The sequence below is a fragment of the Lagopus leucura genome, unplaced genomic scaffold, assembly GCF_019238085.1.
Source record: "Lagopus leucura isolate 7727_CA_CO unplaced genomic scaffold, USGS_WTPT01 Super-Scaffold_100054, whole genome shotgun sequence".
Lineage (NCBI taxonomy): Eukaryota > Metazoa > Chordata > Aves > Galliformes > Phasianidae > Lagopus > Lagopus leucura.
Genome location: NW_024962300.1, coordinates 1,105,081 through 1,126,479, shown reverse-complemented (window position 1 = coordinate 1,126,479; position 21,399 = coordinate 1,105,081). Strand labels below are relative to the sequence as shown.

The window sequence follows — 21,399 nt, the reverse complement described above, 5'->3', positions numbered from 1 at the left end:
GTGCAGGGACTGCGAGCAGACGGCCTTTAAGCTATTTTCCAACTCAAACCATTCTATGATTCTGATTTTGCACTCTCGCAGCCAACCTCTGCATTCTCCACACACCCAACAGCTCTCATTCCTACCCACCAGGCTCTCAGCCCCAAACCCACTTTATTTTCAGTCCCCCCCAGGCATTATTTCTCTTCCATCTCCACGTTCACACCGTGCTTGGATTCCCATCTCAGAGGAGCACACAGGAATTTGCAAACACTTTCCAACACTGATCAAGATTTTATTTCTTTTTTTTTTTTTTTTAAACAATAAAACCAAACAGCTGTGCTCTGAGCAAAACCAATCATCTAAAACAAATTCCTGGCAGTTTACTAACAGCATCGCAAGGTAAGGCTTCCCAAAGTTTCACTGCAATAAATTACTTTCACTTAAACATCAACGCAACGCCTTTCATTAAATTCACCTTTAAACATCCCTAAAAACCAACAGTAAAAAAAGATACCAACAATTCTAGATAATACTGGGCTCCTTCTAAAGGGCAGTGGTACAAGAAGTCACTCATCAGGAATTTAACAGTTAAGTTGCAGCTGTGTAAAATCCCACTATGCAAGCTAGCATTGCTGGTTCTAGGTGTGCATGGGGTCAGAAATTCTATAGAAAAATCCCAGGTGAGCAGATGGGGCTGCAAGGTGCCTAAGGGCCATCTGCCCCCGTGCTTCTGTCTCATGGTGGAGCTGTGGGGTTAAAAACGAAATTAAAAGCACGATACCAGAGCTATCTCCAGCCTCCAGCCTTGAAGTCCGTGTTGCTCTGCAGTCCAAAACAGCTGGGCTCCTCAATGGGATTCCATCAGCTTTTGGTAACACTCAATTCTGGGGGCTGCAGCCTTCCCTGTGCTCTTCCCCACTCCACTCCTCTCCGCTTCTCACTTCTTGCTGGCTCTAAAAGGAAAACAGCACAGCTCTGGGGAGCGAGCAGAACTACAGGCCTGCCAGTGCCAAGAGCCCAGTGATGGTGAACAAAGTGCTGTGTGCTGGAATCACTGCACAATTAACAGTGCCATTTTTTCCTATGTTATGTTGCCAGACGGCTTCCATCTGCCTGCAAACGGACTTTCCAGCAGTACCACAGCAGCACTGCAGCCAGCTGACACAGCTCCTGCCTTTGCTCTGGAGGTGAGCTGAGAGCGGCTGCTCACCTAACGCAGGGTTTGCTGCCAATCCCTGCGCTTCCTTCCCCTCTTGCAGCCACTCTCCCTGGCCTCAGGATGACCATGGCAGCGCCCTCCGACCTGCACCCAGGGCTGCTCAATTCAAACTCATCTCCCTCAGCTTCTGCTGTGCAGTCAGGCTAATGCCTCTCATGCAAGCCACAGAAATCACATCAGTGGTTTACAAATTGCCTTCGTCTGTGGAGGGGATCAACGTCACATAGAAAATATTACAAAAAAGGTTAATTTGTCAGCTGTCCAAACATGATTAGACCACATGCTTTATACAGCAGAGCGGCAGCCAGCTCACTCGGCAGCACAGCTGGCTGAACTCTGAAGTGACACTTTCCTGCTGGTATAGAAAGCGCAGGGCTTTTTTTGTATTTCATTTCTTTTATTCAACATTGCTCACGAGGAGGAGGAAGGAGAAGCAGTGAGCGCTATGAGTTCTGTTGCATCTGCAGTCTCCGCTCGGCGGCGGCTGCCAGCGTCCTGCGGCGCAGTGTGACCGGGTCAGCAGAGGCTCCCTCACTCACTGAGGGCTTCTCTGTGCTCAGCTCTTCATCTGAGGTTTTGTTCAAGTAACGCCTGCAAGAGGAGAAAAGACGATGAGTGAGAGCAGACCAACCTCAGTTTGCTTCCAGAAAACGGTCTGTGCTTTCAGGAAACAAAGGTGGGAGCTGAAGCACACCGAAAGGTGGGAAATATGGCACGGCATACTGATGATGTACTCGGACACTGAGGCCTGTGCTGAGTTACTGACTGGGTGCCACCGCTGCACCACAGTGCGTCAGTGCAGGCAGCACCTGCAGCTCCCTCACTGAGGACAGGGAAGGCACTGGCAGGTGGGCACTGGGGCTGCAAAGTCCACATCGTGCAACAGTGCAAGGAAGCAGCTCCCAGAGGTAACAGCCTGTTACATTTCTGTGCTCAGAGACAAAACAGCAGTTGGTAATTCCACAGCTCTTCAACGCAGGAAAGGAACGAGAAAACCAGAAAGTCAAAAATGCTTCTGTCTCATTTTTCAAACAAAGCAAATGATTCCAGGAGCCTATTTACAAACACCCAGAAGGCACCATATCTCCCAGTGGTTCATATGAAGGCACTTCAGTGTATTTTTGTTGGCCCCTTCAGCAGTCTCCCTGAGACAAAAATGGGTAACGCTGGTTACAAACGCTAATTGAACTTGATGATCTTTAAGGTCTTTTCCAACCTGAGCAATTCTATAATTCTATCTAAATCTCCAAAGTGCTTTTCCTGTTTTTTTTTTAAACCATCAACTAGATTCTAGTGAAGTTCTCCAACGTGACTGTAACTCATGTAAAATAAGATTTTACGTGCAATTCTGGTTGAGCTGGAAGAAACAGCTGGCCACGCTCACTTTGGCAGCGCTGCCTTGTTAATCAGAAGCTCTTCTGGTCTGTCAGCCCCACACAGCTCAATAGTTGCTCTTGCTCTGTATCTGGAAAGCAGTGCCTGACAGTGAACTCAGCTGCAGTAGCACACAGCACAGGCTGACACTCAGGCAGGGAGATTAGCTAGAAGTGTACTAGGAAACTCAGCACAACCAGCGTTTCCTCACTTACTAGAAGCTCAAACTAAAGCTCACTGAAGCTGGAGAAATCACCCTACGATTGAAGAGCTTTGGATCATCCAATCATCCACATGGGAAGCACACTGCAACACAAGATGCTGTTTCAGAACTGGGTTCATCAGAGGCACTGGCCTTAAGAAGCACCTGAGCATGCTGCAGCAATGTATTCATCCTTCTTAACACTTTTCACACCACCCCAGTCTTTCATTGGTCATAATCCACGTGACAGCCATTCTGGGAGATTAAAACCAAGTGGCCAGGCTGAAGCTTTAGGAAGGAACATACTTTCGAGCTTGCTGCAACAAGTCCTCCTTCCGCTGCACCAACATGCGCTGCCTCTCATCAGCTGACTTGGAAAAGCGACTTCCCCTGGCTTCAAAATCTTCTGCTTCACTGGGTTCTGCCTCCACTTCGCTCAGTTCTCCCATTTCTTCCAGTCTTGAGCTGAGTTCAAGTGGCACTCTTTTGGTCTAAGAGAAAAAGAGGGAGGAAATTAGGAAAAGAAGGTTTTATTTCAATTAAAATGAAAGTCTCAAGACTGTGCAAAACTTGCCAACAGGGCTTCTTTGCATCAAACTAACAAGCTGCCACTTTCTGAGGCACTGAAAAAAGCTGGGCTTTTACCTGCTGCACCCCATCTCCTGGCCTGCTTTGAAAACCCCAGCTGAAATACAGAACAAAGCTCATCCAAACCACGTTCAAAGAGCCTGCATTCCGTAACGCTGCGCCTCGCACACCGCGCGTGGAAGGGATCTCAGAGACATAGACGTTAATTACTCATAATTAATGCTCTCTGAAAACAGGGCTCTTGACATAGCTAGATTCTGGAGAGCTGACTTGATCAGCAATGTAACAGTAAAGAAGGAATGGCAAATGTATTCACGAAGAGGATGTGCAGCACACCATGCACCGTGCATTGGTACTGCCAACAGCACATCCCCAAACTGCCCTCATCTTGTGCCAGCACAGAACCCCCAAAGCCACCAGCAGAATCTGGGGGAAAGGTATCACTATCTCCATCTTAAGTTCTTTGAATTCTGGATGGAATTAAGGCACAGCACGACACAGAGGAAAGCCCAGCTCAGTCATGACAAAAGGTGCTTCTCTTTGCGCATGCGAGCTCCCCTGACGTGTCCAAATGCCACCAAGGAGAACTCGGATGCATTTGCCACGATGTTGGACATCTACCAAAGATCCTAAGTGGGCATGAAAGATTGAGTGCTTGTAAAACCTACTCTGAATCTGAAGCACAAAGCAACAAGATCCGCCTCACTCCCTCTCAGTGGCTGACATAAGGTGTGAAGTTGCATCTATCCATTATTTGGAAACGCAGGTCTCACCTGCAGGCAATGACAAGGGCTTCTGATATCCCTTCCCTTCTGCATTTAGAAAGCTTCTTACAACATTATGTGCAATTTGCTGCAGTAGCCTGTCTGCTGCTAGACCTTTCCAAACAGACAAGAGTATGACTGACCACAGCAATATGTTCTCCTGGCAAGAAGAAAGAGAACATCTACAACACACCAAGTGCTTGGTTAAACACTGAGAGCAAAACTGAAGAGACAGAAAATAGACAGGAGTTTCTTAGAGAATGCCCCTAAGCTCCCAAGTCTCTCAGCAACAGAAGCACCAACAGAAGGGAGCAAAGCAGGTTTGTCTCCCAGGTTTGTCTCTGTGGCTGTGTAACAGGGGTGTTCAGCTTGTCCCACACCAGCTGAACCGAATACTGAATGCACAGAGCTGCTGGTTTGGCCTGGCATCCACAGAAAACCACTCATCTGCTGCCCTGCCAGAGATCAAGCACAAAGACCTCCCAACACAGCTCTTCTGTGGCAGGGTCAGCAGCAGCAGAGCAGTGTTTCTGTGCCAAGGACATCTGCACTATGTTTGGACTGTGGTGTATGTAAAATTCCTGCATGCAGGAGAGCAGCAACAGGAGTCCCCACAATGCCACAGAACGGCAGGGGCTGGAAGGGACCTCTAGGGCTCACCGAGTCCTATCCCCTGCTGAAGCAGCTCCCTGCAGCACACCACACAGGTGGGCATCCAGTGGGGTCCTGAGTATCTCCAAAGTATCTCCACCACGTCCCTGAGAGGGCTGCTCCAAGGCTCTGTCACCCCACAGCGAAGAAGTTCTTCCACATATTTGTGAGGAACTTCCTCTGCTCCAGTTTTTGGTCGCTGCCCCTATCACTACACACCACTGAAGAGTCTGGCCTCATCCACGTGCCTCCCATGCTTTACACATTTATAAGCATTGACAAGATCCTCTCTCTGTCTTCTCTAGGCTAAACCAACCCAGGTGTGTCGGCCTTTCCTCACACAGGAGATGCTCCAGGCCTTCACCATCTTTGTGGCCCTCTGCTGGATATACCACATTACCTGGGTGACTGTCCCAGCATCCTCCTGCTCAGCACCGTGCCGCTCCACAGAACTGTTAGCAGCAGGTCTAACAGCCTCTGCACGCTGGAACACAAACATCACGGGTTTAATGCAGCCTGCGAAACAACCAAACCAAAGCAAGCCCTCTGAACTCTGCCCTCTGCAGCATCGTGCATTGTGCTCCATTCAGGAACAGATCTGCTGGCAGTGCACAGAAAGCACTGTGCTGAAAGAGAATTCTCTCTGCTTCCCTGCATGCAGGCTGAAACTGCACTCCAGATAACAGCACTATCCGATGTGCATGCAGCCAGAATTCAGGATCCTTATTAGCAGAACCATTGTCCCCAGACTGCTTTACTGAGATGTGCTATCACTAATTAAGAACAAGGCATGCTTTTGCCATCTACTTTCTTTGTGGAAAATTTTCCTAAATGGTACGATTCAATCATTTGTCAGCAGAGAAATGAACTGGAAATGTTCTAAAGCTTCTGCACACAAGCAACGGAGAAGAGCTGCTTTCACTGAACAAATATTTGTCTCCAGCTAGGACATTTTTAATACACATTTTTTATATGTGACTGAATATACTGCATTTACAGAGCTCCAGACAAAGGAAAAACTAACCCCAAGGTGTTTTTTCACAAGCATTTGGCACTCTGTCATGCATTTGAGACTGCACAGGAAAGCACTCGATGCATCCTGCAGCCCAATCGCACCAGCAGGGACAGCCTACAGCCCACTGGTGACAGTCTTCAGCTTTCCCACATGAAGGAAGTGTCCTGCATTAAACACAGACAACGCTAAAGCACAGCTGAGAGCCATCCTAACACATCAAGGGGCCCTTCCAAGAGCTATGGCAAGGAACAGATGCCTATACCTCGACCATACACAACAGTGAGATGTTCAGATTAAGTCAGACATTGCAACATGAAGGTACAACTCATTGCCAGACAGCCAAAACTGGTCTGCATCTTCCAACTGCAACATCTTCAGGTAAAATCTGAAGAGTAACACTGCACTGAGCTAAGCTGGGTTCACCGTGCCCATACCTGATGCCACCCACCCCTACAAGCTCAGTGCGTATGTAAGACAGACATCTTAGGTGCACAGCCTCATGACTTACCTGTGTGGGGAAAGGCACCTGGATGCGCCCTTCCAAGATGTTGTCGGTGGTTATCTCTACAGAACGGGTCAGCTGCAGGTCCTGCAGAACTACGTGGTAGGGAACCTGAGGGAACATCTCCTGAATCTGGTGGGCCTGGGGAAAGCAAGGTTTGCACGGGCAGTATTGGGATATAGAAAACTAGCTGGTAAGTGTCTGACTGGAAACAGGAAAGAAAAGGAACAGCTCCAAGTTTGGGTTATAATAACTCACGTGCAGGAAGAAAAAAAATGAAAGGAACAAAAACCCATTCTGGCAGTGATTTACAGGGCAATACTTCGACTCCGCTGAAGCCAACAGCAAAACTACAACTGCTATGGAGGCACCACATGGTCCTGAAAATGTACATTCCTACTGCCAGAGGCATGTAGGTAAAGGCTTCAGAAGATTCCCAACCCTTACTTTGTGACAGCACCTTTAATAAAGAGCTATACAGAATTCAGGCATGACTGAAAGTTAGCTGAACATTAAAAAAGCCACCTAAATAAAATTGTTTTTCTCTGTCCCAGATGCATTCCAAGACGGTAAGGACATGTGGAAGAGGTTTTCATCACATACTCTCTACTGCCACTCTGCTTACAGACCAGCTTTCATACAGTCTGAAAGCTCTGAAAGTTACAGGGGAAAAAAACTGAGCACAACAAATAAAACTGAGTACAAGGAGTTTGAAAAGCAAAGCAAAAAACTGCACCAGCTGACAGCATGTTGAAACACAACCAACTGCAGCAAACTGCACTCTCTGCTGTACCTATCTCTGAGCAAAGCAACTGATGCAGCATTTCAGCCTCTGGTCTTGTGAAATATTTCCCTAGGGTTTTATTCAGTAACATGAAGAACTTTGCTTCATGTCTATTAAAAATGTGTAACACTTCAGTGGTTTGCTAACTTTGCCTTTCCATTAAAGCACACATTTCAATATACGTTGATACTCTCATTAATGCAGCATTAAATCATTACTCATCCTTAATAAAAGCCCATTTGTGTCATTCTGTCCTGGAAAAAAACTTAAGCTGACTTTAGGTGCAGGGTCCCTGCATATTTCACTTAAGATCTGCCAACGCCTTCTCACCCCGACTCCAAGCCCCCAAATAATTGTATCCTTATCCTATCAAGGCTTAAACAATCATGAAGACTTGGAGAGGTCTCGCACTGGGAAAGCTCTGTCACCCTCACATGATACCTCTGTGAGCACTTACTGACTTACAGCACACAACAGCCTGAACAACTCAAAGGAAATGCCACTTCTCAAACCAAAGAAATTCCATAATGTCACCTCTTTCCCTTCTTGTACTACAGTAGAGAGCTAATTCATGGTCAAACCTGGGACTTCATCCTCAGCACTCCAATCACCATGAGGAATCAGTAAGTCAGCTGTGCTACAGTGAGCCGCTGAACCAACCAACAACTGAATTTTCTGACTACTGTGACCCTACTACAAGCTGTGGGTGAAGCCGAGTACTAAAGGAAAGCTAAAGTCACATAAAGCAGGCTAAGAAAAGGTCTACCCATCTACACCTACATCCCACAGAAAGTACATGCAATTTTTCTCCATCACTTGTTTACCCTTTGTGTTCGCACATCCCAAACAACCTACAGCCCTAGCTTCATTGAAATGAAGCTTCTCACTCAGAAGACAACCTCCATGTGGCACCCAAGCACTGCTCTGACTTCCTTCCCCTTCAGTTCTCTACCCACATGCACCCCCTTCCCCCCACAGCACAAACAGGAAGGCTGAGGTCCAAAGCAGCCAAGCAGCCTTACCATAGCATTGAGCTGGGAGTTGCTGGCTTGTGTGATACCAAGGATATTGGTAGTATGCATCACTTCTACTGAAAAACTGGGCAGCCAGCTGGCAATTCGAGAGCCTAAGGATAAGAAATCACAAGGGAAGTCAGGCATGCGTGCAAGAGATTCTCAGCATACTTCCACATTATTCTCAGATACTTCTATGTGTATTTAATGTGTGTAACCATGTTTCCACGGGGTACAAACAGGGAGTTCTCACTGCAGCCCTCCCTAGGGATGGAGATGGCTGGAGCAAATCAGTGACTGCTCCTAGCAGATGCTGTCAGAGGCTTAAGAAGCTGAGGGCTAGAGGAGGATCATGAAAACAAGACTCTCTTTTCCCATTAGATGGAAAATTAAAATAATCCAGAACCAGATTCAGTTCTGGAAAACAAGAAGTTTACTAAAAATAGGGCTATTTCTAACCAAGCTGAAACTGGTCCCAGAGTGGGTCGGGTCCAACTGGCCTGCACCACAGAAACAAAGAATGCTCTCCTATAGGAGGCTGCTCCCTCTGCTTTTTTGGTCAGCAGCATCAGATGTCAGATCTGCTCAACTCACCATCAAAGTGGAAGAAGTGATTGTGCTGGTTCAAGCGCGGTCTGCCTTCTGCTACTGCCACGGGGACCAGGTTCTCATCCAGATTCTCCCTCTGGTGATCCTCCCTCACATGATGGCTGTCAGTGATATTAAGAGACATTCTGCACGTCGGGCAAGATGTGTCTTGTTCCAGCCAGGACCGCAGGCAAGAGCTAAAAGGAGTACAGCAACATTACGGTGAGTTTGCAGCAATTTTCCAAGGCATCATTATCACAAGTACCTCAAGTAGCTGCAGCATATTCTGCTCAGAGCATTAACAAGTGCACACAGACTGCTCAGAGATCATTTGCAAGGTATGTCTGATGATGACTGGCTGTGTTCCTTTTCTTTCCAGCTGAAAACACTCAAGTGGTGCAGGTTTTATAAACAAGCTTGCAGATTTAGCCCAAACACAACCAGTGCAAGCACGATGCCTGTCTAGCTCAAAACAAGCAAGTTCAGCCTGGAAAGAGGGAACAAGGTGCCTTTTCTCTCACCATCTCAAGATGAAAAAGGGCAAATAGCAACTGGGCAAATATTTAAAAGACAAGGATAAACGTTCATAGCAGTTCTGCCAGAGCGATGTGGATAGGAACCTTCATAGTTCTCAAGTATTTCTGAAAAAAGTCAAGAAAACCATCACACTGAGTACAACTCTGGAACTGTATAAATACATTAACACAAACCAGCATCTGCCACTGCAACGATCCCCTAATTCTGAACATTTGCTGTCTTGCAGAAAGAGAGAGGTGTTTGAAATGCAGGTTTGAGCGCTCAGAGCTGAGCTGTGGGTTAACCTATTTCTGACATACAAGCCGAAGTCATCCAGTACAATAACGTTCCCTCCCTAGGAGCACCAGTGAGGTAAAGGGAATTGAGCTTCAGAGAAAAAAATTATAAAAGGGTCATTTCAGATACAGAGAAGATAAATTTCTGATGAGGAGACCCTGCGCTTCTCAAGTGCTCAGGAGATTAAATATTCATTGATTCATCAGCACTGGAAGAGGAGTTTTTGCTACTGTGGCAAATTATCTCATTAGAGACTTCTTGGAACACAGATAAATATTTATGGCAAGGCTGTCACAAATGACAACAAATTAGCACACGGATTCTAACCTCTGCTCTGACAGTTACCAGAAAAGTAAAAAGCTGTTTGCAGAAAAGAACCTGCTCAGATGACAGCACGGGGAGAATTCAAGAGCCCGTGCACGTTAACCAAATGACACTTCAGAAATTCCCACCTTCAGCCCCATATCCCCTTTCATCTTAAAGAAAAAATGTACAGATGCAAAGAAAAAATCTACACAAGATCTAAGGAAAGATGCATCTAAGCAGCACTCTACCTCCACGAGCACCTACTGTGACTCACTGCCAACTGAGTGCAAGAAACAGTGCAGAGAATGATCCTCTTGTGAAGAGCTTCCCAGCCCAACTAGCAGTGCCAGTGACTTCCCCAGCTGGTTGTTTAACCTCTTCCATGCACAGCCCTGAGGGACTCAGAGCCCAGCAAAACCAACTGATTGGACGAGACCTCCACAAACGTCCTGGAACATTCATCACCATATAAAGATGTGCCATACAAAGAATATTGGCTATTTTTCTCCTTGAAGTTGGTATCTGAAGAGAACACAAGGGTCTAACTCCAATTTTTCTTCATTTCCCAAAAAACCAACATGTGCTCATGGAAGAAACAAAGCACTGAGATGAAGGGGAAAAAAAGAAAGCCTGTTTTACCAAGTATTTCCACAGCAAGGCAGGGTACAGACTCGCAGCTGAGATACCATAACTCAGTACTACCTGCTCAGCAGCTGACAACACACATACTCTTAGTTCAGAGGAAAGAAGGCAGCAAATGAAACAACTCCAACACGGAAGCAATGGAAGCGAACGCTACTTTTGCTCTGTAATTAGAAGCAGACCAAGAGGGCCCAGGCAGTAAGCAACCACAGCTCAGCTGACAGCTGGTTACTTGTTGCCCTAAGCATCACACTTGCCCACATCACCCCCCTCCCCAGGCCCTGCAGCCCAACAAGGTACTTGTGGAAGAGGTGGCCGCACGGGAGCTTCCTTGCGGACTGCATGGAGTCCCAGCAGATGGCACAGTCGTCGTTATTGACTGCCAGCTCCTCAGGTGTCGCAACTGCAAACCTATGAAAGGAAGAGACAGAAGTAATGATTATCTCAACTCAGCACAGCCTTCTGCCTTGAGAATCCTGTGCTGAGGAAACCTTGCCCTCCACATCATTTTTCCCTTGGGGAGGCGTGCCGGGATGTTTGTTATCTTTTCCATAACTAGAACTCACACTGTAAAGGAAAACTCGTACACGTCCCTCCCATGCTTTCTTACAGAGTTTGTTTTGGCACATCTTGCATACACCCTAAGCTCAAATAGCTCTGACTTATTGTTCCAAGGAGTACGATCATTAGGTCGAGAACCTCAAGTTATAACCTGTATAGATTTGCCTTATGTCATTTTTCTAAATGAGCTTTAATAGCTGTACCCATTAAAACGTCTTCCTGGGATCCAAAGTACTTATGGTTTGACAAATTTTGCCCTCAGATTTCACCAACCTCCACTTGTCTTTGAATTATTATATATTTAAACTACAGTGCCATGCAAGTATCTACTGCACAGCACTCAAAGACAAACAGTACAGACAGTACAGAGATGAGTGGCACAACAACAGCTTGCAGTACTGCTACTGTGCAGCAAACCTGAAAACCAACTACACAAACACATGAAGCTAGCTTGCATGCTGGCAGATTCACCAAGAAGCCAGAACACAGTTTTTCCAAAACAATCAGGATGATGACAACGCATTAAGTCACTCAGACAAGATGCCCAAAATATCTGCAACTCAAAAAGGCTTTGAGAGCAATGTAAGGGGTTCAGCAGCTGCATTACCGAAAACAAATAACGCACCGTGGATGAACTTGGCTTTGCAGCTCTAAACCTGCTATGACAGCACTACCTGACCTTTTGCAAAGAAAACACTGGGAATCTCCAGGGAAGACTGTTCTCTCTACCTAGAGCACAGCAGCAGGCATCAGAGCTGGTCAAATCCACTGGAGTCTAAAATGAAAATGGTACAGCAACGCACAGAAAAACTCCCCGTTGCTCTTCATTTGACTGAGGACACAGCTGAGCTACGACAACACTGGATCAGAGATGGAGCAGCACCTGGCACACTTAGTCTTTAGCAGGCCTCTCCACTTCTCTACATTGTCTTGGTACGGGGGATGGCCTGAAGTAATCCTGAATAGCCCTCGGCTCTGCTCCAGGTACACAGCTGGCTTGAAGGTGGCCACGTTTAATGAACTGATTTTTTTTTAATTAATATTTTGATTACATTTCAGGCAGTAACTGAACAACACGGCCTGAGGAAATTAGAAGCATTAATTTCCATCAGAACCAAAGCCAATACATGAAGCAGGCTGAGCTGAGCAGACCTTACGCCACCCCTACCGCCTAGGGCAGCACATGAGGGCAAACAGAAGAAACTCTGGACTGGAGAGTTCACTTGTGACCAGCATTACTTGCACAAAAGCAGGATGTCTGGTAAAAGTCAGCCCTACGTATCTGTTAAACTGAGACACAGTCCCTCATCACAAATACAATGGAAGCAAAGCGTTTGCAAAAACACACCCTCCAGAGCAGGAAGATTTCAGAGCAGGATTTGGCAGACAGTATCCCTCCAGCTCACAACATGCCGTCATGCATCAAAGGAACGTAAGAGAACCCCCATTTCTTGTCTGGGCTCCTCTCCCCACGGCACAACGTGCACCCCAGAGCAAGCAGGCAGCTCACCGGGCCTCCATGTTTCCAACCACACGCAGGTAGTTCTTGTGCCGCCGAATCCTTCGCTGCACCTCATGGAACAGGTAGCGCAGCTGCATGAAGATCACCAGGCTTGCCATCGACAGCCAGATATTGCCAAACAGCTTTGGGGAAAGAAAACAGCAACGGGGATCAGAAGTGGGAAGCAGGAGGCAGCCACAAGCAGCATCATCCGTTCTTAAAAGAGCAAGAACCCAGGAAATCAGTTCTTCTGCTAAGAACACTCAAACTAACCATGCTTGTTCACAGGAACTGCTGCTCTTCACCCTCTCAAACACAACCTGAGCAGCACAGCATTCACAACCAGGAGAAATGGTGTTCGAGCCCTGTTTGTCTGAATGCCCCCAGCTGCCAGTAAAAATAATTCCGTCTGATTGCTCAATAATAAAGCCAATTAAACAGGTAATTACACAGTAGTTAATACTCCATAACGAAGTTATTTACGAAGATTGCAATTACACAGGAGGAAAGAATGCCAGAAGCCCCATGCTACACTTTTCTCTTCTTTTACTGAACTCCTCTACAACAGTTGGCACATGAAATAAGCAAAACAAAAATACATATTTGAAATACCCAGCGCCCACTGCTTTAAGGCAAGGTACTCAGCATTATCTGCAGCACTCCATACCAGCATATGGATGTGATGCATCAAGTCCAGCGAAAGCAAGGTCAGCTCCATGACAAAATCCGTGTAGTACACGTATGTGCCTTTACCTTCCCACGTCCCTTCATGGTTGAGATCCCAGAGATGAATTACATATCTGCAAGAGCACAGACACTAACGTTACCTGCTGGTTTTCATTAGCTATAATCTCTAAGCTATTTATCTTCCGTATTTGGACTCTTTGCCCTTTCTAGGCCCAGCGCTCTCTTTGTTTTCTCTAATTTTACTGGTTTCAAACAGCAATATCTGACAAAGGCAAAAAGCAGCCAGTGCTCGGCCCACACTGGCACTACAGACCCCAGCAGAAGATACAATGGTGTTCACTAAACTGCGTGCCACTTTTGACATGATAGCACTGCATGCTGCAGACCCACATTGCTCAGCCTCTGAGGTGTGTCTCAGGTGAGGCATTACAACTTAATGACAGACCCAGAATGCTGGCGGTGAAGTGGACAAAGAGCTCCTGCTCTTTATGTCATACCCTCTATACGCCCTGCAGATGCATGAGCATGCTACTTCTTTAGAGCAAAAGTTAGAGAGATTAGGATCTTAAAAGAAACACCGCACGATGGTATTAAGGAGCATAAATCAATCCCCAAACAGCAGTGCCAATCCATTTTAATCCAGGTCTTAAGCACTGCTCTATTAGCAGCCTCTAAAGCGATCCATGCACTGCAGAACTTCTGTTTCCAAAGCAGGAGGGGCCCGTCCCCAAATACACCTTTGCAATGCAGCAAGGCGACTGCATACGGTTCTTACATCCACACCACGTGCACAAACTTCTTGAGCAACCACCACAGGAGTACTCACCGCAAAATCACATGAGCAGTTCTGACTGTCACCAGCAGAGACTGCAAAAGAGGAAACAAGATGTTAGCAGTGTTCCAGCCTGGTTAGCTGTACTGAGTGCTGAAGCACATGGTGCGTTCAGAGCAGCCTGAAGTCCTGTGAAACAGCTGTGTGCACAACATACCTGTGACAAGCTCTCTAGGTTAAGTACACAGAACATAAATGGGTACAGAAAATGCAGGAAAACAGCAGTCTGAAGACAAACCACCAGAAAGGTGTGTTTCTGGATGACCTAAACACTTGGCCACGGAGGAACCATGCCCCATCATCCCACTCAGCTGTGATGCCCTTTGTTGTGCCACGCCATGGAGCAGAGGGACAGGATGAACCCCCAGCCTGCCCACAGCCCCCCGCAGCTAGCAGATGCCAGGAGATGCCACAGCACAGGGGATTCACAAGGAGTGACAACACACCGTGCATGCAGAGCTGCCTGCTGGCATGCCTTCAGCGCAGGCACTCAACATGGCAAAGGAATTAAAAACCTCACAAACACTAACATGCCACTGTAGCAATAAAAGTGGTTTTGAGTGTTTTTCCGTTTGTGAAAAGCATTCTGCCCAAAGAATAAGGCACACAAATGAAACAGCACAGAAATAGCTCCAAAGGCAGCAGCAGCTGACCCTGCACTGTGTGCTGTGCTCAGCACAGTCTCCAAACAGAACTCAGCACTCAGGCTGCTCTACGGGGCTGTCAGACCCCCCTGTGCCTTCCCCTATGCCAAATGTGGGTAAGAGAAAGAGACTCCGTTCTGTTCTCAGGGTTTTGGCTACAGAGGAGCCTTGAGCAGACCACAGAGGAAAAGTAAACACGTCCCACTGCTCACTACACAGGCACTGAAACGGAACGACCGCCCGAGCTGTGGGTGGATGCAGCACGGAGCGCAGAGTGATGTCAGAACTAGGACACGTGGCAGGAAGCCTCCAGCAAGGAAGATGTTTGTCAGCAGCAAATGTGAAGATTTTTACAGCTTTGAAGAAGTTAAAACCTAAGTCAGCATCTGGAATCTGGCATTCCAATACTTTCCTCCAATCCACCATTCTGCTGCCAAGACATTTTGGTGCTGGCTAGCAAGGCAACAGCACACAAAGCGCAGCGCTGCACCAGCAGAGACCCAGCTTGGAAGCCTGGGGAGCTGCCAGTGATTGGCACACAGAGGAAACTGCTCCACGCTGCACACTGCTCCCTGGAGGACGCAGCACAGGGAAGGCAGCCGCCTGCTCTGCTCCCTCACGCTGACACGCACTGCTGTGAGGCACTGCACAGTGGGCGCTTGCAGTCAGGGGGGAGATGAATTGCTTAGTGCAGATTAATGTAATTAGATACACTCAAACAGAATACATTGGCAGGACCCCTCCTGAAGCCAGAGAACACATTTCAGCCTTCAAGCTTTAGTGCTCTTTTACTGAGAGCTCGGGGACCACGAGGTGTCACTGCCAGCACCTGGAAGAAACCTGAATATTTTAATCCACTGCCACGAGTGCTGGCTATTGAAGTCAAAGGAACTCCTCAATCATCCACACAGGGCATATTGAAAAGGTGCAGGAAGGGACAGGGTTAGACCGTTCTGTGTGGAAAGGATTAAACAGATAAGAATTCTTTTCTTTGGAAGGAGTAGGAGAAGGTCCATAAAATAAAGGTGATGTGAAGAAGAGTAAACAGGGAATGGTTCTTTGCTACTTTTCATCACCAATGTATCAGGCAATAGCGGTAGGGCACAGGGGTGGCATCAGACAGGTGAGTCCCAACAACTGGGACTGTACACAACACAGAGTGAAACATGGAACTCATTGCACTTGGACGTTGCACAGGACAAAGTATAACTAAGGTCAATGAACAACCAAACAACCTCCCAGAGTCCATTCACAGCCACCAAACCCAGCCTGCTGTATAGCCCTCGGTGATCTGAGAAGCAGGAGAGGGCAGGAGGAGACCCTTTCCTATACATCCTCCACAGCACGGAGGGCAGCATGGACCTGTGACTCGGCTGAGGACCATGCACCTACACTTTCCTCTGTCAACAAGCAGAAGAACAGCTGGAGTGAACACATCAGCACCAAGCGCCACACAGGCAGCTCTTGGAAACCAAAATTCTCCCCTGATAAAGCTCCCCCATGCTGGGATGGGGCAGATACACCATTGTGCTGAGCCAAGATAAGAGATGCAGTGTTAAAAGAGCCCCCTATTAGAGACAGCAGTAAATCTTCAAGAACTGCAAATCCAGCCCTGCAGCGTGGTCTTCTATTTAAGAGAAAACACACTGATGTGTCCAGTAACTGAGCACCATATCATCCTGCTATCAGCTGACTGTTTTTGCTAACTCCAAGTATGGATTCCAGGGAGTGGAGAAGAAAAACAGATCTTAGCTGTTATATGAACCAAGGATGCACCAGCGTGACTTAGTTGCAGTGACACTGGTTACCACCCCTTCACTTGTCACTTCCTTAGGCAGAGTGCAACGACCATAACATCACAAGCACGTTGATTTCACCCCACAAACACATGAATGTGTACTTCACAAACTGCCTGATGGTTACAGAGGTGCACAAACAAAAATTGCTCATCTCATCTGAAATGCAACTATTCAAACAAATCCCACGGGCACGCCTTAGGGAAAGGACGTTAGCTGTGATCCTTTTAGGGAGAAATGAAATAGAAAACAGCCTCAAGGGAAAGGGCTGTGTGCACACTGTGTGTACACTCTGTCCCTCTCCCCAACTGCCATTTCAATTAAGCCCTCTTGCAATGCTCATGAAACACAACCATTATTTTTTCATGCACTGCATCTGATTTCAGCGTCATCTCTCAGATTTATCTTATTTCCTTCTTCAGACAAAGAGTATTTGTGGGCTTAAACTTTGAACAGAGAAAGAATGCACTCCTGGCAACTGTCCTAACACTGGAGAGAGGCTCGTACAGAGCTGCTTCTTTGGGGAAATAAAAGGCAAATCCACCACGAGCCAAAAAATGTCACACAGCCCCAGCTGAGGACTGGAAAGCAGAGCAGAAACAACACCATATGAAAGCAGTCTCACCTCTGCTGCCATGAAAGCCAAGGTGTGCATCCCATGGGTGTAGCCAATAACACCACAGACGACTGCCAGCCCGCAGCAGGACAGCAGCATGGCCACAAGCAGGGTCAGCACTCTGACGTGGCTGCTCATGGGTGTTGTCGGAGAGAAGGACAGCTGCAGCACAAACACAAAAGTACATAACAGGTTTGAATTAGCACTTCATCCTCCCTGCCATGTTCACTTCCCCAGACAATTTTTCCTTGCTTTGTTTTCCAAATCAGTTTTACGACCTCAACCAGGCAGCATAGCAATAAGCACTGTGGAATAAAGCTAAGGGGACATACCACCACAAGGCATCACTCATCTCCCTCTCATTTCCATTCACAGGGCTTTTTAAAGTCAGAAGGGATCATTTTCATTATTTGAGGCCACTTGTGTGATAAAACCAAGAGTGCTTTCCCACCCAATAGTTTCTGTATCAAATCCACAGCATCTGCTGAGGACGAACTCAACAACACTGGAAGAATGAGACGCCACCCTTCAAAAACTCACCTGCAGCTAGAGACTGCTGGGCAGAGCCTACTGCAAATGGTCTCATTTGACATCATATATAACATATTCATCATCCAAGCTACCTTGACAGTAGGTTACATCTAGATCAAGTCAAAAGTTACTGAAGGGTGGTCCATGACCTTATTTTCAGGGCAGGAAGAACAGGATAAGGAAAAGAGCTGCCCAGAGCTTCACCCCACTCTGACTAAAGCTGACTCCCACGTTTTGTTCTAAAACCAATTCCTTCTTCCTTGTTTACATTCGGTTCAGCTTCTCATCCAGCTGAGCCTACAAGGCAGATCACACCAGTATCACTTGTCCAAACAAAGAACTATGATACATGCTTTGAAGGCAGAAGGGATATAAGAAGGATTTCTCCACACATGCACTTTGTTCTCTTGCAGTCCACTGAACAAGCCCAGTACTACCCAATGTCTGCCTGGTTCATTCCTGTCTCAGTTTCCCTAGCCCCAGTCCATTTCGTTTCAAATTTGGTGCTCGGCTCCTTGTGAATTGACAGGCCTTACAGGATATCAATAACAAAATAAAGACACTACAAAACTACCAGGAGGAAATCTATGGATTTGGTTTAGCTCAAACTCTTTTATTCCAGGACAGAGGAGCTGAGGAAAACACACATGCATTACAGGTGCTTGAAGAACAAGACTGACTGTTCAAATTCCTGTTCCATACTCCTTGCCTAGTTTTCAGTTTCTGGGTCTCACAACCAAATTAATTGCTGGTATTAACAGAAATCACATGCAGTTTATGAAGAAAGTTGTGTTGCATATCATAAAGGCTTTGGGACTCTGTGTAGATGTAAGAGAGCTTGAAACACAAGCACAGAATTGACACAAAGAGGTTTTACGGATCAGCCCCAAAGGGCACCTTTCCAAGGGGAGCTGTGCTCTCCAGATTTCTCCACTAAGAGCTATGAAGACAGGACAGAGAGTTAAGCAACAGTAATTACAGGGCATATGTAAGGAGCAATTCATTGCAGAAAATAAATATCTTTGGCTCTGTTTATCAGATGAGAAAACTGAAGGAGTAAGATCGACACGGCATTCCAAAGCAGTCATTTGAAGCTAATGGAAGGAAGGTGCATGCCTTCACACCTCAGGTGGGGAAAAGGCCTAAGTGTTTTGTTTGCAACCTATCCTCAGTGTCTCTAAATTTGTAATCCCCAAAAGAGAGCCCTTAATCAGAACTTACGTATTCAAAGCGATCCTTGCAGAGCTGGACCATGAGATGAAGAAACACAAGCCCAGAGAACCAGAGGCACCACATGACCACTTCTTCCACTGTCTGAACATTGAGCACACCAAAAATGAAGATGAACTTGTAGAAGATGAAATTCCAGAACTTATCCTTGAGATGCTGAAAATAAAGACACTCGGTTACTGTGGAGAGAGCACTGACAATCCACATGTTTTGTTAAAGTACACAATGAAACCACCAGAAGGAGAGTTAAGACATGCCCAGCATTCCTTCCCAGTGCTGACAGTGTTGGTTCACCAGTAACAACAACCAGCCTTTCCCTAAGCATACTCCCACTATCCAAAAATGAATGAATCCAGTCACTGCCTTTCACTTCTGCTTTTAAGAGAGAAGAGAACCTGGGAATTATCACTGGTTAAAATTCCATACCCTCACTGTCAACATGTATGATCAAAAAAAAGCCTGAGCGAGTGGCCTGTTCGTTATATACTTCACTCAGAGGCTCTAAGGGAGTGAACCACAGATACAACAGGCTTTGAGGGACCCGTGGCTACTCACAAAGCCCCACGTGCCACAGCTCCGCGTGCCAGAAATGATCACAGTCTGACTTTTCCTAGAGAACTACGCTTACACGCTTATTTTTAAAATATCTACTGTTCCAACCACTGCTGCTGCCTTTATCTTTTGCAGGATCCTGCTGTTACAAAGTCTGGGCTGTAATGGTCCTCCAGCTGCATTCTGACAAACTTTCTCCCCCAGGATAAGTGCAGTAATGAGCAGTGTGAGCCTTCAGACCTGGCCACATGCATGCCTGACCACTCTTAAGCCATCCCCTCCATGTCTGAGGCTGGAGAGCACCAGTACTTGTGCAGCAGTCAGGGCACAGAGCAAGGCATGAGAGTCAGCAGCAGCGGCACTTCCCTAACTGTGAAACGCAGTGGAGAAATGCTGCCACACACAAGCGGAACAGAGAAGAAACACAGATGTTACAAACACCCTCAACTGAGGCAGGCTTGTAAGCAATCTGGCAGCGTGAACGAAGGGTTTTCAAGTTGACCACGGGCTCATAAAATACCATTAAACAATGAAAAGTTCCCTCCAGAAACAAACTGGAAGCCGGTAACTACAGATACAGCGGCTAAAGGTGAAGGGTTTCCCGGGGATTGTTTTCCACACGGTGCTACCAGACGGAACGCAAAGAAGCAGGGCTGACATCTGCTTTAAAGCTGATTTACGCCGCGCGCTCGGCAGAGCACGGTGAGCTGCAGCGGGCCGCTCCGCCTTACCTGCCTCTCGCTGACGCGCAGCGGGCCGAACACCACGCGCTGGATCAGCTTAGCGACCAGCATCAGGACACAGCAGGCCGTATTCACCAGCACCTGCACAGAAACCAAGCGGTCAGCCACGGATCTCCCGCCCCGCTCCAGGAGGGAGGGAAGGCAGCGATCCGGGCGGAGGTCCGGGCAGAGCCCGCCCTCGTGTGCCGCGCGGCTCCGCCGTAACGTCAGCCTGCCCTCGGGCCGACGGCTCGCCTCGCTTCTTTCTAGAAACCCGGCGCGGCGGAACGCCCGGCGAACGAAGCCGCCGGCCCGGAGCGGCGCGACGACAGCGGCCACAGCCCGCAGCGGGCCCCGCCCGCGGCCCGGCTCACCCAGACGCAGAGGCTGTCGGACAGCAGGTAGTAGGCGACGTCCAGGGCCCGCGGCCCGCCCGCACGCTGCTCGCCGGCCGCGACGAGGGCGCGCCGGGCGCCGAGGACGGCGGCCAGCAGGGCCAGGCCGCTGAGCGCCGCGTACGTGCGCAGGCTGGGCCAGGGGAAGCGCTCCAGGAACAGCAACGGCATCGCGGAGCCCCGCGGCCCCCGCCGCCTCTCGGCCCCGCTTCCTGCGGCCTCGCGTCCGCCCGCCGGCACCGCCCCGCCGCACCGCCCCTCCGCACCGCCCCGCGTGGGGCTGGGCCGCGCTGAGTCACCGGGCGGGACTCCGGCAGCGCGGCACGAGGTGGCTCGGAGCGGAGCGCGGCACTGCGGCACCGCGCGGGTTGTGCGGCTCCGCTCCCGGGCACCGGCGAGAGAACGGCGCGCTGCTCTCAGAGCCGTCACGGACCGCGCCTCCTCCGAGAGCGAGCTGCCGGCACAGCTGCCACATGCAGGGCCACCAACCTCCACATTTCATAGCAGCCCAGGCTGCCCGGGGCCCCATCCAACTGGCCTTAAACACCTCCAGGGATGGACGGGGCATCACAGCCTCTCTGGGCAGCTGTTCCAGCACCTCACCACTCTCGTAGTAAAGAACTTCCCCTGACATTCAACTTCAAACCATTTCCCCTTGTCCTGCAGTTATCAACCTTTCAAAGAGCTGATTCCTCTCCTGTCTGTAGGCTCCCTTTAGGTATTGGAAGGCTAGTACAGTCGTGAGGGTGGAAAAGAGCTCCAAGATCATCCAGCCCAAACATCCACCTGCCAACAGCACTGCCACGTCCCCGTGCCGCTGCTCTCCAGTGCCTCCAGGCACGCTGACCCTCCCCATGTACTCACATTCTCCTGTTTTCTGCATCTTTTG

The 21,399-nt window shown here is 48.2% G+C and overlaps 1 protein-coding gene across 2 annotated transcripts; it reads right to left on the bottom strand.

Moving 5' to 3' along the window:
• Window positions 1-258: 258 nt before the first annotated feature.
• AMFR (autocrine motility factor receptor) lies at window positions 259-20,715 on the bottom strand. 2 transcript variants are annotated; one of them, XM_042886072.1, is made up of 14 exons: window positions 20,490-20,715; window positions 20,125-20,217; window positions 18,833-18,997; window positions 17,090-17,242; window positions 14,019-14,059; window positions 13,173-13,305; window positions 12,515-12,648; window positions 10,744-10,854; window positions 8,689-8,879; window positions 8,104-8,207; window positions 6,304-6,438; window positions 5,181-5,264; window positions 3,084-3,268; window positions 259-1,792 (listed from the first exon to the last, which is right to left on the bottom strand). In XM_042886072.1, the coding sequence occupies exons 1-14, from the start codon at window positions 20,679-20,681 to the stop codon at window positions 1,645-1,647; spliced, it is 1,869 nt and encodes a 622-aa protein (XP_042742006.1). In that variant the 5' UTR covers window positions 20,682-20,715; the 3' UTR covers window positions 259-1,644. The 2 variants fall into 2 exon arrangements, with proteins under 2 accessions (XP_042742006.1, XP_042742008.1); XM_042886074.1 differs by lacking the exon at window positions 5,181-5,264.
• Between the last annotated feature and the right edge of the window lie 684 nt (window positions 20,716-21,399).

Coding starts and splice junctions, on each gene's coding strand:
- AMFR (XM_042886072.1), bottom strand. CDS start 20,681: ATGCCGTTGCTGTTCCTGGAGCGCTTCCCCTGGCCCAGCCTGCGCACG. Junction 20,218..20,489: donor CCGACAGCCTCTGCGTCTGG/GTGAGCCGGGCC, acceptor GTTTCTGTGCAG/GTGCTGGTGAATACGGCCTG. Junction 8,208..8,688: donor TCACTTCTTCCACTTTGATG/GTGAGTTGAGCA, acceptor TCTTATCCTTAG/GCTCTCGAATTGCCAGCTGG.